Raw genomic sequence first — 27606 nt, forward strand, 5'->3', positions numbered from 1 at the left:
TTTCACATGACCTGGCAGTATCGCAGCATAGGCGCACCCACTTGGGAGCCAGGTCCAGCCAATCAGAATGAGTTTTTCCCCACAACAGGGCTTAATTACAGACAGAAATACTCCTCAGTTTCATCAGCTGTCTTGGTGGCTGGTCTCAGACGATCCTACAGGTAAAGAAGCCGAATGTAGAAGTTCTGGGCTGGTGTCGTTACACGTGGTCTGAGGTTGTGAGGCCGGTTGGACGTACTGCCAAATTCTCAACATTTTGGAGGCGGCTTATGGTAGAGAAATTAACATTCAAATTATCTGGCAACAGTTCTGGTGTACATTCCTGCAGTCAGCATGCCAATTGCACACTCCCTCAAAACCTGAGACATATGTGGCGTTGTGTTGTGTGACAAAACTGCACATTTTAGAGTGGCTTTTTATTGTCCCCAGGACAAGGTGCAACCGTGTAATGATCATGCTGTTTAATCAGCTTCTTGATATGCCACGCCTGTAAGGTGGATGGATGATCTTGATTTAGGATAAATATTCACAACAGGGATGTAAACAAATTTGTGCAATAAAGTTGAGAGAAATATGCTTTTTGTGTGTATGGAACCTTTCTGGGATATTTTATTTCAACTCATGAAACATGGGACCAACACTTTACATGTTATTTGATATTTTTGTTCAGTACAGCTTTAAAACAGCAACATTTCCCCATCAGTCTCATGGCAAAATGTGAACTAAATCTTGTGATTAGCAAAAAAACAGCAAAAGCCTCATGGCAAAAAAGTGTACACTTGCAGGAAATTAGCTTCAAAATTACGACATTTTATCTAAGCCTTATAACAAAGTGTAAATAGAAATATAAAACTCACTGGGCCCCAGTGGTAGTCCGGCCCCGATCAGGGAGTAACGATGGATAGAGAAGTACTGTACATTCTGCAAATTTTGACTGCGAAGAAATATCAGTGCAGCCCTCTGGACCTCGTTGAATACCGAATGCGGCCCCCGAATACTCAATGAGGGGCAAAATGAGTTTCACCCCTGCTTTAACCTCAGAGAAACCTAATAACTTTACGGATCCAAGCCCACAACTAAGCTAAGTTAGCTATAGCTTTACACAATGTCAATTGAATGGCCATCCAGTGTCCTAACTAACACAGCTGAGTGGTACAGGTAAATCAATGGAGATAAATGGACCCCCTGCCTCTCCTCTCCACTGATGGAAAAAGGAGAGTTTCATGCTCAAACAACTGGCGTAGAGGTATCATGTTAAATAATTTAATGATGCATCAGAAGTAGTGTGACACTCTCCATTATATAAAAATATGTCAATATATAAAAAAAAAAAGCCATATGTGATAAATGATCATGTATTGAACATTTTCCGAGAGACGATTGTAAGTAAAAATCCAATACTCTGTAAACATGCTCACTGAGGTGTAAACAACAGGATATCACTTTGAGGTTGGACCCCACACACTCCAAGGGCAGCAAGCCATGATAAATTGTTTTATGCTGATATAAAGTCATGAGGGAAAATGCCAATGAGGCATTGATTGACTCTGGTTTTTCCATCTCTTTTCCACCGGTTTAGCCTCCTCGTCAATAACAACTTATGTGAAAGTATTGAATTTAACCAAGGAAATAAGCAACACTTTTCTGTTGCAGTTGTGTCAAGGCTTGCCATGGTCGAACATGACTGACTTGAGCTGTCTCGAGCAATCAAGGAGACCCACGTGCTCTGCATCGGCATCATAGTGGACAAGAATGAATAGCAGAGTTGCCAGCAGTAGGACAATGTACAATGGCACCAAGGCTTGTTATGTAAACATACAAGTGTTCTTAAGTTTCTTTTGCACAGATGCCAAATGCTGTTCTTCACAGACCATCACAAACTCTGCTCTGAGCATCATGGCCAGCAGCTGCAATTTGGTTAATGTGAAATTGACCTAAATCCATTCCAGAACCGGCAGTAAATTTAAAAGCCCAATTAAGTTGCCTTTGACTTTTCTTTCGAGGCTTTCAAAATCAAAATAAATCTGTGAGTGTAATCTGTGCATGCCTTTGTCCTGGCGAATGTGTGCACGTTTCTGTGTGCTCTCGTGTGTGTGTTTCAGGGAAATAATATATGCAGTAGTTAAAAGAAAATACCATTTGAACATTAAAGACCTTACTAATAGGCTTACTCCAGGGGCATATTTTCTTAGCTCCCAAAAGACACCCTGCACTGCCTTTTCTATTCATCTGCAATATGTAACTTTTTGTGCAACCTGACCAAATTCACAAAGAAGTGTGACTTATCGATCTTTCATTCTCATTGAACGCTATTCAAGGAGGCATTAGATATGTTCTATGTGCTTCCTGTTCTAAAATTTTGTTTTTGCATTTTTTACTTTCAGTTTTGTACACCACCTTCAAACAGCTGAAAATACAATATATTTGGTTATGGAAAATATATTTCACAGAGGTTTAGATGGTACAATGATTCTCTACACTATACTTCCTTGTTTTGTCACATCATCTGAATTTACGAACTATTCGAATTTTAGCAATCTGGAGCAATTTCTGCATAGAGATTTCTGCATAGTGCGTCTTTAAATGTATATGCAATTGTTTGAGCTCGAAGACCATTGCTCTCTGGGCTGGATTATTTTCTTCCACAAAAAATGTGCTTCTTGGAAAGCTAATGATCCATTTAGAAGAATGACAATTGACTCTACTATAGCCTGGAAATATAGACAATAGCAAAACATAATCCTTGATAATTGTCAGATTAATTGAGGGATTCAAATTAAGAAATAGTTTTGAAATATTTCCATAAATTCCCTGCCGGTTTCTCTGTTTTTGAACAATCAATGTAGGATGGAGTGTTGATTTCATGTTGTTTGTTTCTTGCCGTGTTTATGTAGGCCTTGTAGGCCGAACGAACTACAAAAATCTCTGAAACTGGAAACACTTATATCCCTCACTAGCTTTAAGCACCAGCTGTCAGAGCAGTTTACAGATTACTGCACCTGTACATAGCCAATCTATAATTTAGCCCAAACAACTACCTCTTTCCCTACTTTATTTATTTATTTTGCTCCTTTGCACCCCATTATTTATATCTCTACTTTGCACATTCTTCCACTGCAAATCTACCATTCCAGTGTTTTACTTGCTATATTGTATTTACTTCGCCACCATGGCCTTTTTTTTTTTTTGGCCTTTACCTCCCTTATCTCACCTCATTTGCTCAGATTGTCTATAGACTTATTTCTCTACTCTATTATTGACTGTATGTTTGTTTTACTCCATGTGTAACTCTGTGTTGTTGTATGTGTCAAACTGCTTTATCTTGGCCAGGTCGCAATTGTAAATGAGAACTTGTTCTCAACTTGCCTACCTGGTTAAATAAATGTGAAATAAATCAAATAAAAAATAAATAACTTGTGAGCTATGGAAAGAATTTACTCTTGAAGGACCAATCAACATAATCAATCAATCCCCAGGTTGTTGCTGTAAATGAGAATGTGTTCTCAGTCAACTTACCTGGTAAAATAAGGGTTAAAAGTAACAACAACAACAAAAAACAATCAACAAATCAGTTAATAAAATCATATAATGAAAGTTAGAGCTGCATAGAACTGTCTTTATCTACCGTTAACCCAACTATTGCCCAACTCTTGCAGTATAAATTCCATAACTTATAACTTAAATATGAGATGGTTCCTTACTCTGAATGTATTCTATTCACCAGGAGAAACTGTAAACCATGGTTTAGATTTCTTTAAACAAATACTACAAACTTCACCTAACTTTAGCTACCGCGAGCTAAAAAGCAATGGGAGTAACTGTGCAGATTTGAACATGTCACATCAACTGAAATCAACTCAACAACTGGCTTTGACATTACCTATAGGAACGTGATTTGGTCAAACAGTTTGAACATGTCAAATCAACTGAAATCAACTCAACAACTGGCTTTGACATTACCTATAGGAACGTGATTTGGTCAAATAGTTTGAACATGTCAAATCAACTGAAATCAACTCAACAACTGGCTTTGACATTACCTATAGGAGCGTGGTTTGGTCAAACAGTTTGAACATGTCAAATCAACTGAAATCAACTCAACAACTGGCTTTGACATTACCTATAGGAACGTGATTTGGTCAAACAGTTTGAACATTGCACAGTTGCACCATCAGTCCCATTGATTTGTAGTTAATATTGGCTAAAACTGAATTTTGTATCTTAGTGGCCGTTTAACAAACCATGGATTAAAGTTTATCTTGGCTCATAGATTACTTTCAGGGTAAGAAACCATCTATCTGCAAAATACCAAACTTACCCTTTAAGTCTTGCACTTACAGAATTGCATTGAAACAGAGACACATCATATTGCATAAAGTGTGTATTATTTCAGTGAGCCTTTTCTTAATTGATCAAATATAAGCTCCATATTTTATTCAGTTGTCTAATGGTACTGCTAACATCTTAACATTGATGGTGTCATTAATGACATGGTGGTGTTGACACACTATAATTCACTATATGGCAGTCCACAGTGACAATCAGTCGTCTAGCAAACTAAAGGTAGTCTCACAGTCAAATTATTTCCTCATGACACTTCCACCTCTGTTCTTTGATGATGATCCTCAGATAAGATAGAAATATTGCCCTGTGACAGCAAAGCTGGTTCCAGTTTTCTTTATAATGATCCACAGCTTAAAGAAATTCTATAAAGCACATGGAACTTTATATATGTGTTTTTGAAAGACACCACCACATTTTGCCAGATAGTTTACTTGTCCGAACGCATACTAGCAGTTGAGGTTGAAATATACATGTGTTCTCTCAAGGGATTGCAAATATCTGCTGCCTTAAATTAACTGACAAAAAACTTTCATACATGTTGCATATGTTTCCATTTTAAGGTAATAGGTGATGGCCATTATGTAGTTTTGTAGATAAAGGGAGGAAAATGTAGTCCAAAGTTTTGGAAATATTGATTTCAAACCTACTTTAGAGATACTGTAAGCAAGAACGATTATATTCATCGCAATGGATCGCTCCTTTCAATGTTACGCCTATGTGCTTCTATTACTTATTTGTTTCTTTTGCGTATTTGTCCTTGACAAATAGAACACAGTACACAAAAGAATAAAGCTTGTTTTCTGGTTTGCATGCATCAATCATTGGAGCAAATCAGAGTTGGTTATCTTGGTTCAAGGACATTCCCACAGACATCCATGTCCTACTTTGAGACAAGGCACAAACAATTCAAAGTCTGTATGCCGATGCATGTTTGTGTACCGTAAGTAGAAACAGATGAGCAGCTTGACAGCTCACTGTGGTCTACAGATAAATTGGCAGAAGTATTGTCACTTGAAGCACGTCACATAGTAGGAACGGTAGATATGGCTACATTTGTCTGTGTCTACACAGGCAGCCCAATTGTGATCTGTTTTTATGATGGAGCGTTTTTAGGGATGCATCTAGATGAAGGTCAATGTAGCAGAATCCCGAGTGGCACAGCGATCTAAGACACTACATCTCAGTGCTAGAGGCATCAATACAGACACCCTGGTTTGAATCCAGGCTGAATCACAACTGGCCGTGATTGTGCGCCGCCCTATGGGACTCCCAATCGTCCCAGCGTCGTCAGGGTTTGGCTGGTGTAGGCCTTCGTTGTAAATAAGAATTTGTTTTTAACTGACTTGCCTAGTTAAATAAAGGTTAAATAAATAAGAAAAATATCAAACTATGTTTCTACAATGTGCAAGCCAATTTTATAACATAGAGAACATGTCTGATACTGTCATGTTCTGACCTTAGTTCCTTTATTATGTCTTTGTGTTAGTTTGGTCAGGGCGTGAGTTGGGGTGGGTAGTCTATGTTCTTTTTTCTATGTTGTGTTTATGTGTTTGGCCTGGTATGGTTCTCAGTCAGAGGCAGGTGTCGTTCGTTGTCTCTGATTGAGAACCATACTTAGGCAGCCTGTTTTTCCTACTTGAGTTGTGGGTGATTGTTTTCTGTTTTCTGTGTCTTCACCATACAGAACTGTTTTGTTTTCGTTTCATTATTTCACATTGTTATTTTTGTATTTTCGTGTTCTTTTCATAAAAAATGACGAACACTTACCACGCTGCACATTGGTCTGATCTGTCATACTCCTCGTCAGAGCAAGACAAATGTCATTAAAGAATCACCCACCACCAAAGGACCAAGCAGTGTGGTGAGGAGCAGCAGAGCTATCTGGAGAAATTGACATGGGAGGAGATACTGGAAGGCAAGGGACCCTAGGCACAGGCTGGGGAGTATCTCCGTCCACAGGAGGAACTGGAGGCAGCTAAGGCTGAGCGGTACGGCTGGCAAGGAAGCCCGAGAGGCAGCCCCCAAAATGTATTGGGGGGAGGCACACGGGGAGTGTGGCAGAGTCAGGAGTCAGACCTGAGCCAACTCCCCGTGCTTATCGTAAGGAGCCAAGGATGGAAACAGAGCCAGTCAGGGCGAAATTGGAGGTGAGTGACGGAAGCGAAGCAGAGACAGTGAAGGAGTTAATGGGGAGATTGGAGGAGAGAGTAATGAGGGAGTTTCTGTGTTGGTGCATGAGGCACGACATCCGCCCGACGGAGCGTGTCTGGGATTTGATGTCACCTGAGTCAGCTCTCCATACTCGTCCTGAGGTGCGTGCTAACCGTCTGGTGAAGACTGTGCCAGCCCCATTCACCAGGCCTCCTGTGCGCCTCCCTAGCCCTGCACGTCCTGTGCCATCTCGACGCGACAGTTCTCCAAGACGTGCTTACCATGGCGGGAATCGTACTGGTCAGGCACCGTGTTATGCGGTGGAGCGCACGGTGTCTCCAGTACGTGTTCTTAGCCCGGTGCGCTACATCCCAGCTCCCCGCAACTGCCGGGCTAGGGTGAGGATCCAGCCAGGACGGATGGTGCCAGCCCTGCTCTCCAGACCTCCAGTGCGTCTCCTCGGGCCAGGATATCCTGCCCGAGGATATCCTGTGTCTCCCATGTGTCTGCACAGCCCAGTGCGTCCTGTACCTGCGCCCCGCACGTGCCGGGTGAAAATCGCCATCCAGCCAGGACGGGTTGTGCAGGCCCTTAGTTCGAGACCTCCAGTGCGCCTCCACGGCCCGGTTTATCCTGTGCCTCCTCCAAGGACCAGGCTGTCTCTCCGTCTCCTTCCTCCAGACTGCCCCTCCAGCCCGGAGCTACCAGAATCTCCCTCCAGCCCGGAGCTGCCAGAGTTCTATGTTTTTGTATTTCTTTGTTTTTGGCCGGGTATGGTTCTCAATCAGGGACAGCTGTCTGTCGTTGTCTCTGATTGAGAACCATACTTAGGTAGCTCTTGCCCACATGGGTTTTGTGGGTAGTTATTTTCTGTTTAGTGTGTTTTGCACCTGACGGAGCTGTTTCGGTTGTTTCTTTTGTTCCTTGTTGTATTTAGTGTTCAGTTTATAAAAATAATGATGAGCACTTACCACGCTGCATCTTGGTCCTCACCTTCTTCCACCAACGGTCGTTACAGATACCATGGAAGTTATTACATTTCCTTTTAGTACTTATTCACTATGTACTAATAGTATTTCTGGGAAGCTTTAACTTTTTACTGCAGTGGGCTAAATCACTATCACAGGGATTCTTGGTAGTCTTAAACAAATCTACTTTGAAACAAAGGTATACATCTCACACGTGGTTATGGGCTTTTAAAAAAGAAGACAACTGTACCATATCAGATATAGAGTTGAAATGTATTCAATTTTGAGTTTGCATCCCAATATTGCACTTTATATACAGTACCAGTCAAAAGTTGACATACCTACTCATTTAAGGTTTTCTTTATTTTTACTATTTTATACATTGTAGAATAATAGCAAAGACATCAACTTTGAAATAACACATATGGAGTCATGTCGTAACCAGAAAAAGTGTTAAGCAAATCAAAATGTATTTTAGATGTTAGATTCTTCAAAGTAGCCGCCCTTTGCCTTGAAGACAGTTTTGCACAATCTTGGCATTCTCTCAACAAGTTTCATGAGGAATGCTTTTCCAACAGTCTTGAAGGAGTTCCCATATATGCTGAGCAGTTGTTGGCTGCTTTTCCTACACTCTGCGGTCCAACTCATCCTAATTGGGTGATTGTGGCCAGGTTATCTGAAGCAGCACGCCATCTCTCTCCTTATCACTCAAGATATGACCAAGATGCAGACACAGGAGGTGGATAGTAAGCAGAATATGTATTATACAAAAGGGGCAAGCAAAGGTTTGTAATCCTAGGCAGGGTCAAACATGGGCAGAACGGCAGGCAGGCTCAGGGTCAGGACAGGCAGAAAGGTCAAATCCGGGAGAGTAGAAAAACAAACTCGAGAGCAGGAGAAACACGCTGGTAAGACAAGACGAACTGGCAAAAAACAAACAGAAAACGCAGGTTTTACAATGGATAATGGGGAAAATAGGAGACACCTGGTGGGGGGGTGGAGACAAGCACAAGACAGGTGAAACAGATCAGGGTGTGACAATACCCCCATTATAGCGCCGCCTGGTGTCCTACCCAGGCACATACCTGGTTGACTGGGGTGTCTGCGCCGGAACTCAGCGATGAGGGCTGGGTCCAGGATGTTCCTAGCGGGGACCCAGCACCTCTCCTCCGGGCCATAACCCTCCCAGTCAACCAGGTACTGGAATCCCCAAACACTCAGAAGGCGCTTCACCGTGTACCCCGGATGGCTGTCGATAAGACAGGGGAGAGGTGTGGGCCTGGAAACAGGAAACAAAGGGCAGTGAGACAGAGGTTTAATCCTAGACACATGGAAAGTGGGATGTATACAGAGGGTGCGGGGCAACAGAAGACGAACAGCAGTGGGGCTAAGGACTTTAGAGATGGGGAAAGGGCTGATAAAATGGGGGGAACGTTTATGGAACTCCACCCAGAGGGGCAGATCCGAGTGGAGAGCAAGACCCTCTGCCCAAATGATAGCGGGGAGTCAGGTTCGCTGGCAGTCCGCTTGTCGACAATACCTGGAGGTGGTCTTAAGAAGAGCGGACCGGGCTCTCTTCCAGATACACGGATTAACATCTGGGCCGAGGGTAGGTTGGCCTCTTGCTCAGGGAAGAACGGGGGCTGATAAACCACAGAGCACTCGAAGGGCGAGAGACCAGTGGCCGAGCAGGGAAGGGTGTTCCTACACGAGTTGCTGGCTCCCGATGGGGGGTTGGCTGAGACGAGGCAATGAAGAGTCGTCTCCAGGTCCTGATTGGAATGCTCCGACTGTCCATTAGATTGAGGATGAAACCCGGAGAACAGGCTGGCCGACGACCCAATGACGATGCAGAACACCTTCCAGAATCGAGATGAGAACTGAGGACCACGATCAAAGACCGTGTCGCCTGGAAGTCCATGCATTCAGAAGATGTTCTGTACCATGAGTTGGGCCGTATCCTTGGCTTAGGATAACGTGGGAAGGCGGGTAAAATGGGTGGCTTTGGAAAACCGATCCACCACTGTAAGGATGGTGGTGTTGCCATCAGACGGAGGGAGACCAGTGACAAAGTCCAGGGATATATGGGACCAGGGGTGATGAGGAACAGGGAGTGGTTGTAAGAGGCCGGCCGGAGCTTGCCTCTGAGTCTTATTCTGAGCACACTGCGTGCATGCGGCGGAGAATGTGGAGACATCAGAAACCATAGTGGACTACCAAAACATTGTCGGAGGAAGGCCTGGCCTTTGTCGGGAGGGCAGGTTAGATTAGAGGAATAAGCTCATTCCAGGACCATGGACAAACAACCGGTTAGCCGCCGCCCCCTGCGCCTTGTGGACCAGGCTCTCGATACCCCACATGAGTGTCTCTGCAAGACATGAGTTAGGGAAGCAACAGAGCTAGGCAAGTGAGAGAGGGCGTCAGGCGTCACATTCTATGACCCAGAGCGGTAGGAGATGGTGAAATTGAAACAAGCGAACAACAGAGCCCAACGAGCCTGCCTGAGTTGAGGCGCTTGGCGATGCAGAGATATTCCAGAATGTTATGGCCGGTCCACTCTAGGAATGGATGTTCTGCCCCTTATAGCCAGTGTCTCCATTCCTCCAGCTCCATCTTGACCGCAAGACGTTCCCGGTTACCAACGTAATAGTTATTCTCCATGGGACTAAGATGATGGGATAGGAAAGTGCAGGGATGAAGCTTTTGGTCCTGGGCAGAACGCTGGGACAGGACGGCCCCCACTCCAATGTCCAAGGCATCGACCTCCACCACGAACTGACGGGACGGGTCCGGATGGATTAAGATGGGCGCTGTAGTGAACCGATGCTTGAGATCCGAAAACACCTGGTCAGTAGCTGGGACCACATGAACGAAGGGGAGTGCAGAGAGGGGGGAAGCCAGCGTGCTGTAGCCACGAATGAAGTGGCGGTAGAAATGAGCAAATCCCAGGAAACATTGCAGCTGCAGTCTGGGTGTGGTTTGGGGCCGCTCAACCTTTGCTCTTTCCTTCTCCGGATCCATCTGAATGTTCCTGGCAGTGATGATAAATCCCAGAAAGGACATAGTGGAGCGATGAAATTCACACTTCTCCGCCTTGACAAACAACTGGTTCTCCAGGAGGCACTGGAGGACTTGTCAGACGTGGAGAACATACTCCTGAACCGAATGGGATAAGACAAGGATGTCGTAGAGGTAGACAAATATGAACCGGTTCAACATGTCATGGAGCACATTACTGACCAGAGCCTGGAACACTGCGGGAGCGTTGGTCAGTTCGAATGGCATAACCAGATACTCATACTGTCCACTAGCTGTGTTAAAGGCTGTCTTCCATTCGTCTACTTCCCGTATCCAAACCAGACGGTAGGCATTCCGAATACGGTCGCCCCCTGGAGAGGCTCGAAAGCCAAGGAGAGGAGTGGTAGTGGGTAACGGTTCTTTATCGTGATGTCATTAAGGCCCTGGTAGTCGATACCCGGGCGCAGGGTTTTGTCCTTCCTCTCCCCAAAGAAGGACCCTGAACTGGCAGGAGAGGAAGAAGAACAAATGAACCCTGCCCCCAGAGAGTCCTCAATGTACCCTTCCATGGTCTTTGTTTCCTGACCAGACAGGGAATAGCACTGCCCCCGAGGCAGTGTAATACCAGGGAGGAGATCAATGGCGCAGTTATACGGTCGATGAGGAGGAAGAGATGTGGCGTGGGCCTTGTTGAAACCACCCGGGAGTTCTGATACTCTGTGGGAACGTCGGAGAGATCCAACGCTTTAACTAAGCCCGCAGGAGGATGTCCAGGGGGTGGGCTGCGCCACCTGATGCAATGCGCGTGACAGAATGGGCTCTAACCCAGGATGGAACTCGCAGTCCAGTCGATCAGGGGGTTGTGCCTCCGGAGCCATGAAAATCCCAAAATCACAGGTGCATGAGGAGATTCAATGAGCAGGAACAGCATGGACTCACTGTGATTCCCTGACACTCGCAGGTTAATATGAAGCATACTATGAGTGACCCTACCAAGAGAGTGTCCATCCAATGCTCTGGCGTCCATGGGAGAGGAGTTGTGTGGAGATACCCAGCTCCGACACTAGGGTAGTGTCCATAAAGCTGTTGTCAGTCCCAGAGTCCACAAGCATTTAGACCGGTCACAGCACAACAGGATAGCATGGAGAAGCACGAGTAATGGGAACTGGGAGACTCCCTGTATGACCCACCAGCGTACTCATACCTACCGATGAGCCTGGGCTTTTTATTGGGCAGGGGATATTAAGTAATGTCCTGAAGTTCCACAATACAGACAGCTTTTAGAGCTCAGTCTGCGTAAACGGTCCTCAGGGGATAATCTAGCCCTGCCCAGTTGCATGAGTGCCGGAGGAGGCGAGTTGACAGTCCTCTATGATTTCTGAGGGAACTTGGGTGACATTGGATTCTCTCGGGAATGCAGGCATCGTAGATTTCTGGGGTTCTTCGGAGGCAAGAGGAAAACCGTGGATGGGCGTGTGTGCCCGGGATCAGACCTCCTCTCCCTACTGCGTTCCCGTAGTCGCCCATCGATCCTTATGGTCAAGGCTACGAGAGAGTCGAGGTCCAAGGGAAACACCCGTCTCAATGTCAACAGTGAAGAGTTGACTCAAGGATGCTGGCCTTCGAGGTGCACCGGCACCCCACTCCACTTCTATTCTGGTTAAAGCCAGTTTGCGCTCTTCTGTGAAGGGAGTAGTACACTGCATTATACGAGATCTTCAGTTTCTTGGCAATTTCTCGCATGCAATAGCCTTAATGTCTTAGAACAAGAATAGACCGACGAGTTTCAGAAGAAAGTTCTTTGTTTGTGGCCATTTTGAGCCTGTAATCAAACCCACAAATGCTGATCCTCCAGATACTCAACTAGTCTAAAGAAGGCCAGTTTTATTGCTTTTTTAAGCAGGACAACAGTTTTCAGCTGTGCTAACATAATTGCAAATGGTTTTCTAATGATCAATTAGCCTTTTAAAATTATAATCTTGGATTAGCTAACACAACCTGCCATTGGAACACGGAGTAATGGTTGCTGATAATGGGCCTCTGTACGCCTATGTAGATATTCCATAAAAAATCTGCAGTTTCCAGCTACAATAGTCATTTATAACATGAACAATGTCGACACTGTATTTCTGATCAATTTTATGTTATTTTTAATGGACAAAAAAATGTGCTTTTCTTTCAAAAACAAGGACATTTCTAAGTGACCTAACTTTTGAACGGTAGTGTATATACACAAACAAATCTCAATCTCACTCAGTTTGGTTTTGAATACATTCATAGTCACATGTATTCATATACATACAGTATATATACACTACGCAGATTGTTATCTGAAACATTTTGACAATGACTTCATACATGTTCTGTAAGAATGTTGAAAGATTCATCAAACATTTTTAACTCAATTCAATAAAGATAGCGGCTTACCAAAAAGAGGCTTACCAAATGAAATGGAGATACGTAAAAATTGCGACACTGCTTTTGTGAAAGATGTTGAGGAAACTGCAATGACTACTGCAAAGTCTATAAACAACTGAGGACGGGTGGAAAAGGAAGTTTCACAGACTTACTTTAGAACTACAGTATGTGTCTGAGAATGTGTAGTCCCCCAGCTATTTTGAGTAGATTAATGACTGAACAGGGCCCTTCAGCAGCGCAATGATAAACACAGACATATTCTTGATGAGCATGCATATATTACATATATTACAACTGTTTTCTTTTAGATTCAGCCTTACACTTGATAATTTGACAAAAGGATTATAGATATTCTATAAGGACATCATTTTATGTAAAAAATGGGCATGAAAGACAATATATGCCATTCCTACAGGAATGTAATTTTTCAAAATTATAATCCCCTTAGTCTCGGATTTGCACATTTTGTTTCCAGATATAATTATTCAAACTCCTGATGCCCAAAATCAAGCAAGTGCACAAAGTCCCATGATGATATGCTTTGATGCTCTGTCAGACTATTAAGTGAATACAGGCCCAAAATAGGGACAACAATGAGCAAAATATTGTTATTTTAAGATCTTGTATAGTCATTGTGTGAAAGTTTCAAATGAAATGTATTTGTTTTCATGGTTGACAACAGAATAAAATGGCTTTATATCATAATGGCAGAACGCTTCCAGTCTCCTGATGGCCAAAATCAAGCAAGATGATGATGTGCTTTGATCCTATGTGAGACTTTAATACATGTCCAAAATAAGAACACCAATGTTCCACCTTCCCAGATGTTGTTGACCTGAATGTAGGGTTGTGTACACTGAACTATAGTAGGGTGCCGGAGCACAAAAAACTACATATCCCACTAGGCTTTTCCCCTACACCTGGGCATGAAATAAATAACATTTGCGCATGCGCAAACACTACTGCTCGGTAGCTGATGCAAGAAACCCGAAACTGACCAGTGGTTTGGGTGATTAAAACATATACTGCAACGGATTTTCATCGTTATCTGACACAACATAGTTTGGAAACATGTCGGGAGACGACGAGGTAACTAATCCAATTTTACCATTGTAATTCGAGTTTATAAGAAACATAATTATGGCCTACACACGTGTGACAATGAGGCAGCTAGTTAAGGTCTAACGTTAGCCACCCCATGTTATTGCTGGTTAGATAGCTGCTTCATCTCCTTAAAATTGTCAGTAAAACCCTAGACATGTACTGTAGCTAACTATTTGTCATTGTGCGACCGTGTCCGATTGAATGTAGATATTTTGCTGACTGTTGGTGGATGTCAATTCAGTACCTATCTAAGGTAGTTTTTGATTGTGTGTTGTGTTAGGTTAGTGCCTCGTCCCTGCTAGCTACGTTACCCAGCTAGTTTGCTTCTTCCCGCAACGTGCCATTTTACAGATGTTTATGCGGAAGCTTCGCAGCCTGGCGTCCTTCATCGACCAAACCTAAACTAACGTTATTCGGGTTCGTCAAAATAACGTTTCCCGTCAACAGCCAGAGGCATATCCATTATCTCTAGGAACAATAGTTACGATTCGTTGGTTTGAATGAATGTGTCCTTTGATATCAGATAAGCTTTTGAAACACGTTTTTATCCAGGGTCTCCCATTTTTTTCCGCCTGTGGGCTGCCATTGTAGTCCATTCTAGACCACACGGTCCAAGAGAGTAAACTACCATGTAAACTCCAACTTCTACAGGCGAAAAATGGGAGACCCTGGATAAATGTTTTAAACGCTCATTTGATAGCGAAGGCCACATTAGAGCCCTACCCATGCCCCCGACGTTAAGGCCCTATATCAGGCCCGATTTGCTTCTGCCAAATTTAAGGCCCGGCCCTACTCGAAATCAGAAATAACTTCCTGCGTTAGTAAATCCATTAGCTGTTCTTTTCTTTCAGTCATTGCTCCCTACACACAGCTCACTCTGCTCGTGGCAGCTATGAGTGTCTTAAACAACGGCTTAGCTGGGGTTACTCTGCGCAGTGAGTAGACATGAGAGAGCTGTTAGCTACTTTTCATCACTCTAAAGGAACATTATTTTATATGTTAAAAAATTCCTCCCGTCTTATTATTTGGGCTCCCGAGTGGTGGCTCAGCAGTCTATGGCACTGCATCTCAGTGCAAGAAGTGTCACTACAGTCCCTGGTTCGAATCCAGGCTGTATCACATCCGGCCATGATTGGGAGTCCCATAGGGCGGCGCACAATTGGCCTAGTGTCATTGTGTTGCCATAATTGTAAATAAGAATGTATTCTTCATTGACTTGCCTAAGTAAAAAAAAAAATTTTTTTTTTTTTAAAGGCTGAAGCATTTCTGACACCATGTTATGATCTTAGTCAGTTATGTTACTGCAGAGCATGAGCAAATGGCTCAGCTTCAAAATGTTAGTGAAGCCCAGCCCGTATCCTAGTTATTGATGTGAAAAAAACAGGCCCTCCCCTAACCCGTAGATATTGTCGGGTTCCGTCAGGCAGCAGAGCTTTAGGGCACGTTCAAATAGAGGTCGGACGATTTCACGTTTTCATAACAACCTGTAATCAGCCTTTTTGGACGCCAATTACATTGCAATCCACGGGGAGACTGCGTGGCAGGCTGATCACCTGTTACGTGAGTGCAGCATCAAAAGGACCTTGTGGCTGCAAGAAGCCAAGGTAAGTTGCTAGCAAGCATTAAACTTATATTATAAAAAACAATCAATCTGCAATCACTAGTTAACTACACATAATTTATGATATTACTAGGTTAACTGGCGTTTCCTGCGTTACATATAATCAATGCGGTGCCCGTTAATTTATCATCGAATCACAGCCTATTTCAACTTCGCCAAACGGGTGATGATTTAACAAAAACGCAATGGCGAAAAAGCACAATCGTGGCACAAGTGTACCTAACCATAAACATCAATGCCTTTCTTAAAAAGTATTTTTTTTAACCCTGCATATTTAGTTAAAAAATTCATGTTTGCAGGCAATATTAACAAGGGAAGTTGTCACTTGTCTTACGTTCAGTGCAAGCAGAGTCAGGGTATATGCAACAGTGTGGGACGCCTGGCTTGTTGCGAACTGTGTTGAGACCATTTCTTCCTAACAAAAAACGTAATTAATTTGCCAGATTTTTACAAATTATGAAGTAACATTGAAGGTTGTGCAATGTAACAGCAATATCTAGACTTAAGGTTGACGCCCGTTCGATAAAATACGGAACGGTTCTGTATTTCACTGAAAGAATAAACGTTTTGTTTTCAAAATGATAGTTTCCGGATTTTACCATATTAATGACCAAAGGCTTTTATTTCTGTGTGTTTATTATAATTTGATATTTAATAGAGCAGTCTGACTGAGCGATGGTAGCCAGCAGCAGGCTCGTGAGCATTAATTCAAACAGCACTTTACTGTGTTTGCCAGCAAGCTCTGAAGCACAGCGCTGTTTATGACTTCAAGCCTATCAACTCCCGAGATTAGGCTGGCAATACTAGTGCCTATAAGAACATCCAATGGTCAAAAGTATATTGAATATAAATGGTCTAGAGATTGTTGACGCATCAATTATTATAACTACAACCTAAAACTTCTTATCTGGGAATATGGAGAAGTTAAAAGGAACCACCAGCTTTCACATGTTCTGTGCAAGGAACTTAAATGTTAGCTTTTTTACATGGCACATATTGCACTTTTACTTTCTTCTCCAACACTGTTTTTGCATTATTTAAACCAAATTGAACATGTTTCATGGAGACTAAATAGATTTTATGTATTATATTAAGTTCAAATAAGTGTTCATTGTTCATTCAGTATTGTTCTAATTGTCATTATTGCAAATATATAAACAATATTGGCCGATTTTAATCGGTATCGGCTTGTTTTGGTCCTCCAATAATCGCTATCGCAGTTGAAATATCCTAATCGGTCGACCTCTACATTCAACCCAACGAATCATAAGTGTTGTTCCTAGAGATATTGGGGTATGCCTCTGTTGACTGGGAAAATGATTTTGGTGTAACCAAATTGATTAGGTTTAGTAAACAATCACTCGTTGCGGGACGAAGCAAGTTAGCTATATTTGCAAGATTAATGCTGACACCGTCATAGGGGTCAGCCGTTCATAACACGTTCCGTTTGTGCTTTGCAGATGATATTTGATCCCAACATGTCCAAGAAGAAGAAAAAGAAGAAGAAGCCTTTCATGCTAGACGAAGAAGGAGGGGACGGTGCCAGTGAGGATGCTCCACAGCCAGAAGCAAAGGAGGTGGAGGTGGATGGAGGAGAGGACAGAGAGGTGGACTTTGACGAGGATGACGGAAGGAGGAAAGGTGAGGAAGTAGCAGGGCCCTCGGGTGCCTTAACATAATATAAACTAAAAAGGTGGATTTGCATGTGTCTGACTTCTAAGATCTTTTGTAAGTAAGACTTTTTGATCTTGGTATGTTTGCCAGAAATCTCTGATGACCTGGATGACTTAAACTTCTTCAACCAGAAGAAGAAGAAAAAGAAAAAGCCAAAGACATTTGACAATGATGTAGAGGAGGGAATAAAGGTACGTTTTGGGTTAAGTGCCCAGATAGCTGGCCAGTGGGCCTTACTTAGCGTGTAGAATGTTGACTTTCTTTTAACATGTTTTCATAAGTGTCTATTAAATTATGGAAATGTTTGATTTATCTACAAAATCGATTCCTGTCAACCTTGTAGGCGGTGGATATGTCTCATAGATGGGGTTAAGATGGATCCTTGCTTTTTGTAGCTTTAATTATACACTGAGTGTACAAAACATTAGGATATAGACTGACATGGTGAATCCAGGTAAAAGCTATGATACTTTATTGATGTCACTTGTTATTAAATCAATCCACTTCAATCAGTGTTGATGAAGGGGGCGAGACAGGTAATAGAAGGGGAAGACAGGTTATTAAGAAAGATTTTAAGCCTTGATACAATTGAGACATGGAATGTATGTGTGTGCCATTGGGGGTGAATGGGCAGACAAAATATAAGGAGAACCGGTTTGTGTCAAGAACTGAAACGCTGATGGGGTTTTCATGCTCAGTTTCCCGTGTGTATCAAGAATGGTCCACCACTAGGCTTGGGCGTAAATAGCCACGGGGTGGTTTTTCGATACCATTTAAACTTTCAAGTTTTTGAAAATATTTGCAGATGTTTTTTAACTAAATACCTGCATTCAACTTGTGTAGTAATGCATTAGGGGATGAAGCACATTGCGGTCTTATTTCACCGGTCACCTTATTTTGCATTTTGAAGCTTACTTAGTTCTCCAGAACAGTTGAGCCAGTCACATTTGTAAATAAGACAAGGAGACAAAGCGGGAGCAGGTGAGTCCAGCTGCGTATTGACACGGGTCACGTTTTATATTGAAAGTTACTTTTTTTGCTTCAATAGAGTGATCAGGGAGGTGCAACTATACTTTTCCTTCACAGAACGTACATCACTGCAACACATTCAGCTGAAAATGGTTAATTTTCATCAGATGACAACAGAAGTGCAACGCTATTTGACTTTGATTTTGACTATCTATGTTTACAAAACGCAGAAAGATATTTGAACTTTTTCCCTGTGTGAAAAACATAAACTAGGGTTTGTGTTAACGCGTAATTCTAACTTGCTATCTAAGTGGCTGAATTAATAAGGTGACGGGGTATCATATTGTGTTAGCACTCTACTCTATTTGAGAAGTCAAAGACCTTTGGATTAGTTATCTGTACAGCTGCCGCTGCTATCTTGAGGCGGCAGGTCGACTAGTGGTTAGAGTGTTGGGCCAGTTAGCGAAAGGCTGCTAGATCGAGTCCCGGAGCTGACAAGGTAAAAATCTGCCGTTCTGCCCCTGAACAAGGCAGTTAACCCATTGTTCCTAGGCATTTGTTCAATTTGTTCTTAACTAACTCGCCTAGTTAAATAAAATCTAAATTTCCTCTTCGTTCTGGCCCATCTGCTCCTCTTTTCCGAGCAGGCAGGCCTGTTGCTCTAGCGACTCCAGACTCCACACAGACACAGCTCGTAGACACAGATGGAGTTAGTTCTAAAAAATATTTGGTTAAGGTATATATGCTGTTGGAGAGCCCGTACCGCATGCGTCAACTTTGTTCATATCTCTCCTTCACATTCAGTTGTAAATGTCCAAACTCAACAAAAATGACATTCGGTAGCTCCTACATACATATGCGTAACTTTGAGCATATTTAGCTTGCAGCCTCCATTGAAATTCACTGTTTTGCATTTTGATAATGGACACCCTTGGGCTTTATTTTGCGTTTCTGGTACCCCCTTGTGAACTAAACTGGTAATACCATGTATTCCGTGGTGAGAGGACAGTATGACGATATGAAAATCTGGATACCGCCGAACCCTATCTATTACCCAACGGACCTCTCTAGCGTACGTGTCCAACATCCAGTGAGGTTGCAGAGCGCCAAATTCAATTACAGAAATGCTCATTGTAAAAATTCAGAAATCAAAACATATTTTACATAGGTTTAAAGATTAACTTCTTGTTAAACCAACCAGTGTCATATTTATAAAATGCTTTTCGGTGAAAGCATACCTAGTCCAGAACACAGCCCCGTTGACAAATTATTACAAACAGTAACCAGCCAAGCAGAAGCGTTACAAAAGTCAGAAAGAGATAAAATGAAACCCTTACCTTTGATGATCTTCATATGGTGGCAATCAGAAGACATTCATTTACTCAATAAATGTTCCTTTTGTTCGATGAAGTCTCTTTTATATCCAAAAACCTGTTTTGTTAGCGCATTTTCTTCAGTAATCCACAGGCTCAAAATCAGTCAAAACAATCAGACAAATCCAAATTGTGTCCGTAAAGGTCATAGAAACATGTCAAACGATGTTTATATTCAATCCTCAGGTTGTTTTTTAGCCTAAATTATCTATAATATTTCAACCGGACAATAACGTCAATATAAAAGGTAAACAAGAAATGTACATACGCCTGAAAAAGCTCTGTGACACGTTAGTGTTGGGGTCCACTCGTTCAGACTGGTCTTGGTTCCTCATTTATAAGAATACAAGCCTGAAACAATTTCTAAAGACTGTTGAGATCTAGTGGAAGGCATAGGAACTGCAAATGGAGTCCTAAGTCAATGGATACTGTAATGGCATGGAATAGAAAAAAAAAAAAAAAAAAAAAAAACGACTTCCTGAATGGATTTCTCAGGTTTTCGCCTGCTAAATCAGTTCTGTTATACTCACACACTATTTTAACAGTTATATGCATATCATATCTTCTGGGCTCGAGTAGCAGGCCATTGAATTTGGGCATTCCAAATGCCGCCCCCTACCCTCGAGAGGTTAAAACAAAATCAGACAACCCCATGGTAGAATAGTTGACCTGATGCAATCGTGGGGAAAAAACGTTTGAAAGCCGTTTTGGCCTTTGCAAAAAAAAAAAAAAAAAAAGGACGATCACTGTTTTACTTTGCTACCACATTCATTTCTGTATTCATTCAATTGTGCGTGGAATCTTTTTTACAAATGCAGTTTTAGAACCAGAGTTTCAAGCATGGTTTAGGCACAGCTGAGCAACAGAGCTCTTAAAGGTGCAATGACATTTTTGTAATAGAGACATAAATTATTCAACCAAATTATATATTTTTATTAGACAATAATGATAATTCATAATAACAATCAGGATGTTGTCCAAAGGGGCAAGCCACTATGCTTCATCAGTTGGGCTACAGGTGATAATGCTTATTGCTAATAGCACATCTGATAATATGCACCATGCATAGGCTATGCAGTGCATTCCACATTTTGCTACGTTACAGCCGTATTCTAAAATAGTTTTTTTTATCCCCTCAACACACAATATCCCATAATGACATAGCAAAAACATGTTTTTTTGCGAATGTATTTAAAATAAACACATGTACGTACAGTGGCAAAAGTATGTGAACCCTTTAGAAATACTTAAATTGATCATGAAATTTGATCTGATCTTCATCTTGGTCACAAGACAAACAGTCTGCTTAAACTAATAACACAAACAATGATATGTTTTCATGTCTTTATTGAACACACTGTGTAAACATTCACAGTGCAGGGTGGGAAAAGTATGTGAACCCTTTGATTTAATAACTGGTTGACCCTCCTTTGGCAGCAATAACCTCAACCAAATGTTTTCTGTAGGATCAGATCAGTCATGCCACACAGCATCTCAATCAGGTTGAGGTCAGAACTCTGACTGGGCCACTCCAGAAGGAATATGTTCTTCTGTTGATGATTTTCTAATGTGTTTTGGGTCGTTGTCCTTTTGTATCACCCAACTTCTGTTGAGCTTCAATTGGCAGACAGCCTAACATTCTCCTGCAAAATGTCTTTCCCAGTGTTGTGTGTGTTCCTTCCAAACAACTCAACTGTAGTTTCATCTGTCCACAGAATATTTTGCCAGTAGCGCTTGGGAACATCCAGTTGCACTTTTGCTAACTTCAGACGTGCAGCAATGTTTTTTGGACAGAAGTGGCTTCTTCCGTGGTGTACTCCCATGAACACCATTCTTGTTTAGTGTGTTACATATCATAGACTCGTCAGAGATGTTAGCATGTTCCAGAGATTTCTGTAAGTCTTTATCTGACACTCTAGGATTCTTAACCTTATTGAGCATTCTGTGCTGTGCTCTTGCAGTCATCTTTGCAGGACGGCCACTTTCTAGGGAGAGTAGCAACAGTGCTGACATCAAGGTCTTATGTCTTCTGAGATCTCTTTTGTTTGAGGCATGGTTCACATCAGGCAATGCTTCTTGTGAATAGCAAACTCAAATTTTGTGAGTTTCTTATTGGGCAATGCAGCTCTAACCAACATCTCTAATCTCATTGATTGGACTCCAGGTTAGCTGACACCTGACTCCAATTAGCTTTTGGAGAAGTCATTAGCCTAGGAGTTCACTTACTTTTTCCAACCTACACTGAATGTTTAAATTATGTATTCAATATAGGCAAGAAATACAATGGTTTGTGTTATTAGGTTAAGCACACTGTCTTAGATGAAGTTCATATCAAATTTGATGACCAATTTATCCAGAAATCCAGGTAATTCCAAAGGGTTCACATAATTTCTTTCCACTAAGTATTCAGACCTTTTACTCAGTACTTTGTTGAAGCATTTTTGGCAGTGATTACAGCCTTGAGTCTTGGGTATGACGCGACAAGCTTGCCTCACCTGTATTTGGGGAGTTCCTCCCATTCTTCTCTGTATATCCTCTCAAGCTCTGTCAGGTTGGATGGGGGAGTGTTGCCGCACAGTTATTTTCAGGTCTGTCCAGAGATGTCTGAGGCTTTAGGTCCTTTTGGGTAACTCCAAGCGGGATGTCATGTGCCTTTTACTGAGGAGTGGCTTCCGTCTGGCCGTCTACCATGAATGCCTTATTGGTGGGAGTGCTGCAGAGATGGTTGTCCTTCTGGAAGGTTCTCCCATCTCCACAGAGGAACTCTAGATCTGTCAGTAACCATTGGGTTCTTGATCACCTTCCTGGACATGGCCCTTCTCCCCCAATTGCTCAGTTTGGCCGGGCGGCCAGCTCAAGGAAGAGTCCAAACTTCTTCCATTTAAGAATGATGGAGGCCACTGTGTTCTTGGGGACTTTCAATGCTCCAAACTTAGCTTTTAGTACCCTTCCCCAGATCTATGCCTCAACACAATCCTGTCTCGGAGGTCTATGGACAATTTCTTCGACCTCATGGCTTGGTTTTTTTCTCTGACATGCACTATCAACTGTGGGACCTTTTTATAGACAGGTGTGTGCCTTTCCAAATCATGTCCAATCATTTGAATTTACCACAAGTGGACTCTAATAAAGTTGTAGAAACATCTCAAGAATGAGCAATGAAAACAGGATGCACCTGAGCTCAATTTAGAGTCTCATAGCAAAGGGTCTGAATGTAATTTAAGATATAATTTGCCAACATTTCTAAAAACCTGCTTTCGCTTTGTCATTATGGGGTGTTCTTTGTAGATTGAGGAAATGGTTGTATTTAAATCATTTTAGAATAAGGCTGTAAAGTAACAATGTGGATGAAGTCATGGGGTTTGACATTTTTAAAAGTATGTTATTGGGCCCATTTCTGGAGGTGGAAATTATATTTTAGTGTGTCAGTATAATTTTGTCATTCGTTTTTAGAGTAAATGTCCTTTTAAAAAGTCACCAGAACTGAGCTCAAGTGCTATATAAAAATGTTCCTGGAAGGACCCCCTAAGCAAGGAGAATGGAGTTGGTCAAACTCTGTTTAATACATGTACAAAATGATCCTCTGTCCCTGAAAGTATGATGCTCATGACTTTCTTTACATGAATGTGGGGGTTAATGTGGCCCTTACATTCGATCTGAGATGGACTTGAGTTTTGGTCATGGGATTATTTTTAACATTTTTATTAGCCCCTGCGTTTAGTATGTATTCAGTTGACTTTTTTCTATAACTGTCCATACACAGGAGCTGAAAATTGAGACAGAGCCCTCTGAAACCAACGGAGAGGGCGACTTGATGTTAGAACTAGGAAAAAAGAAAAGGAAGTCCAAGGCTGTGAATTTCGACATGGATGACGACATGGAAATCAAAGATGACGGTGAGTGTACTGAATTCACAGGCTGGATAAATGTTGTAAGCCATAATATGTTAAATTAATGCAACCAGCATGCAAACTGACATTTGGCCTTTTTCATACCTTGTGGTTTAAAGCCCAGGAAGACGACAATGGAAAGAACACTGACGACATCACGTTCAGCAGCACACAGTTGGGCCCTGCGTGGGCGGGCTCAGAGAGAGACTACACATATGACGAGGTACAATCTGAGTCAGTAGGCCAAGATACTTCCCTTAAAGCTGCAATATGTAACTTTTTGGGCGACCTGACCAAACTAACATAGAAATGCGAGTTATAGATCCGTCACTAATTGAAAGCAAGTCTAAGAAGCTGTAGATCTGGTCTGTGTGTGCTAATTCTATGCTTACCGTTCTTAAGTGTAGTTTCAGGTCTAACTTTCGGTTTTGTACACCAGCTTCAAACAGTTGAAAATACAATATTTTGGGTTATTGGAAATATATTTCACAGCGGTTTAGATGGTACAATTATTCTCTACACTGCTACATTGCTTGTTTTGTGACATAAATTGAAATTTGGCAAATTATTAGAATTTTAGCAACCAGGAAATGGCAGCGTGATTTCTGCATATTCTGCATATTGTACATTTAAAAGGAATATTACACCAGAGTATATTACACTAGGCATTTTCATCAGAGACCTAAGCTGTACGACAAGATGTCAGGTCATCATGACTTTAAATAAAGGAATGTTTAGTTACATCTTCATTTGAAAATTATTGGTCAAATCCTATTGAAGCCAATGTCTTTCAGTGGTGTTTCTCAAGTATTTCATTGTACAATCCAGGCTGATTCATCTCCCTCCCTTGTAGCTTCTGAACCGTGTCTTTCAAATCATGCGGGAGAAGAATCCTGACATGGTGGCTGGGGAGAAGCGGAAGTTTGTCATGAAGCCTCCCCAGGTGGTCCGAGTAGGCACCAAGAAGTCATCCTTTGTCAACTTCACTGACATCTGCAAACTGTGAGAATACCATGCGATGCGCTGTTGAAGTTTTTAGAGATGTTGAGGTTTAATGACTTCTCCCTTGTTGAATCACACTATTTTGCTTCATTAGTGCCCTTACTGTAATTTTTCTTGACAGGTTGCATCGGCAGCCAAAACATCTCCTGGCCTTCTTGTTGGCTGAGCTTGGAACAAGGTAAGGTTTTGGTCAGCAAGTGAAGGAAAGCATTTATCTGCTACGTTAAACATTTTTTATATTTTTTATATATATTAGAAAATGAATGTGTATGGAGGATATGAATCTATGACTGAAACTATTTTTATTGTAACAGTGGCTCTATAGACGGAACTAATCAGCTCATCATCAAAGGAAGATTCCAGCAGAAACAGATAGAGAATGTTTTACGAAGATATATTAGTAAGTGCTCGTGTTGACAATTGTCCTACCTTTGTACGCAACTCTGAACTCGTGATTTAATTCTGATTTCAGTTATTCACTGCAAATGAGAGGATGACGACAATCTAATGTACTTAACATTTTTTTGTTTAATTAAAATGATAGGGGTCTGACTTTGCAATTTGCTAGCCATGTTCATAACAAGACTTGCTTGGTTGTGAGCTGTTCCTCTAGGATTTAGCGAGGGCGATATGTAATTTTTGCAAAATATACAATTCCGTACATACTGTTCGAGGGTTTGCAAATTTGACCAGTTACGGCGCTATTTCCACAACAGTTAAATCAGTGCAATATTATCGCATAAAACTGATTTATCACCGCAGTACAAAAAGCCAGTTAGCAATTTCAACCAATCACCTGACCTTCACAGCATAATATGGTTAAATCAAACCAGATGCCAACAATTCCCAATCTCATCCAAGTTTTTCTATCCCCTTGTTAGAGGAGTATGTGACGTGCCATACATGTCGCTCCCCCGACACTATCCTCCAGAAGGACACACGACTCTACTTCCTACAGTGCGAGACCTGCCACTCCCGCTGTTCCGTCGCCAGCATCAAGGCAGGTTTCCAGGCAGTCACAGGCAAGAGGGCTCAGCTCCGCGCCAAAGCCAATTAAAACCACCACCGCTGCCCCCTCTCCCCCATCTGTGCTCTGTTTCTCTCTCAGAAGCGGAGTGGACAGGATGGGGCAGGCTGGACGCTTTTATGGACCGTCTGTGGATTTGTTACCTATTGTAAAGAAATGAATAAATCGTATACCATCTGGGTGATCAGACGCAGTCTATATTTCCTAATTCCATTATCCATCACTATGGTGGACCAGGGTAATTTAATTGAATGTAATTTAATATATAAGCATTGTTTATTCGATACTACTAGATAAATCCATTATTTTGTTCAGACCATCCCTCTTTGTGCACCAGGTTCTTAGCTTCCAAAAGTATGAATTGAGTATTATGAATGCCAAATTAAGAGTCCATATTAGGGTATGTTCAAACAGACAAACTGATGTGGGATAATTTGCTTTGGGGGAGGGGCTACAGTTGTGTTGCACTGTCAGAAAAGTTGCTAATACAGTTGAAGTGGGAAGTTTACATACACCTTAGCCAAATACATTTAAACTCAGTTTTTCACATCTCCTGACATTTAATCCTAGTGAAAATTCCCTGTCTTAGGTGAGCTAGGATCAACTTTATTTTAAGAATGTGAAATGTCAGAATAGTAGAGAATTTCTTTCAGCTTTTATTTCTTTCATCACATACCCAGTGGGTCAGAAGTTTACATACACTCAATTAGTATTTGGTAGTATTGCCTTGGGTCAAACGTTTCGGCTAGCCTTTCACAAGCTTCCCACAATAAGTTGGGTGAATTTTGGCCCATTCCTCCTGACAGAGCTGGTGTAACTGAGTCAGGTTTGTGGGCCTCCTTGCTCCCACACGCTTTTTCAGTTCTGCCTGCAAATTTTCTATAGGATTGAGGTCAGGGCTTTGTGATGGCCACTCCAATACCATGACTTTGTTGTCCTTAAGCCATTTTGCCACAACTTTGGAAGTATGCTTGGGGTCATTGTCCATTTGGAAGACCCATTTGCGACCAAGCTTTAACTTGGTGTCTTGATGTTGCTTCAATATATCCACATAATTTTCCTTCCTCACGATGCCATTTATTTTCTGAAGTGCACCAGTCCCTCCTGCGGCAGAGCACCCCCACAACATGATGCTCCCACCCCCCCGTGCTTCACGGTTGGGATGGTGTTCTTCGGCATGCAAGCCTCCCCCTTTTCCTCCAAACATAACAATAGTCATTATGGCCAAACAGCTCTATTTTTGTTTCATCAGACCAGAGGACATTTCTCCAAAAAGTACGATCTTTGTCCGCATGTGCAGTTGCAAACCGTAGACTAGCTTTTTTATGGTGGTTTTGGAGCAGTGGCTTCTTCCTTGCTGAGCGGACTTTCAGGTTATGTCGATATATAGGACTCATTTTTACTGTGGATATAGATACTTTTGTACCTGTTTCCTCCAGCATCTTCACAAGGCCTTCTGCTGCTGTTCTGGGATTGATTTGCACTTTTTCTCGCCAAAGTATGTTCCATCTCTAGGAGACAGAATGTGTCTCCTTCCTGAGCGGTATGACAGCTGCGTGGTCCCATGGTGTTTATACTTGCATACTATTGTTTGTACAGATGAACGTGGTACCTTCAGGTGTTTGGAAATTGCTCCCAAGGATGAACCAGACTTGTGGAGCTCTACAATTTGTTTTCCTGAGGTCTTGGCTCAATTCTTTTGATTTCCCCATGATGTCAAGCAGAGACATTGAGTTTGAAGTCAATTAGCCTATCAGAAGCTTCTAAAGCCATGAAATCATTTTCTGGAATTTTCCAAGCTGTTTAAAGGCACAGTCAACTTAGTTTATGTAAACTTCTGACCCACTGGAATTTTGATACAGTGAAATAATCTTTCTGTAAACAATTGTTGTGAAAAAATACTTGTCATTCACAAAGTCGATATCCTAACTGACTATAGTTTCAAAAACGAGTTTTAAGGACTCCAACCTAAGTGTAGTTAAACTTCCAACTTCAACTGTATGTATCTATCAAACAATTGGGGATTTTTTTAAAAAAAATCTCACCA

The 27606-nt window shown here is 42.0% G+C and overlaps 1 protein-coding gene across 1 annotated transcript; it reads left to right on the top strand.

The window, feature by feature from the left end:
- The first annotated feature begins 13844 nt into the window (after window positions 1–13844).
- Window positions 13845–25748, top strand: LOC115134968 (eukaryotic translation initiation factor 2 subunit 2-like). The gene is made up of 9 exons (XM_029669105.2): window positions 13845–13988; window positions 17085–17265; window positions 17389–17489; window positions 23404–23536; window positions 23650–23753; window positions 24384–24532; window positions 24654–24710; window positions 24847–24932; window positions 25414–25748. Exons 1-9 carry the CDS (start codon window positions 13971–13973, stop codon window positions 25587–25589), a joined length of 1005 nt encoding a protein of 334 aa, XP_029524965.1. The 5' UTR covers window positions 13845–13970; the 3' UTR covers window positions 25590–25748.
- The last annotated feature ends 1858 nt before the right edge of the window (window positions 25749–27606 follow it).

The sequence above is a fragment of the Oncorhynchus nerka genome, linkage group LG2, assembly GCF_034236695.1.
Source record: "Oncorhynchus nerka isolate Pitt River linkage group LG2, Oner_Uvic_2.0, whole genome shotgun sequence".
Taxonomy (NCBI): Eukaryota; Metazoa; Chordata; class Actinopteri; order Salmoniformes; family Salmonidae; genus Oncorhynchus; species Oncorhynchus nerka.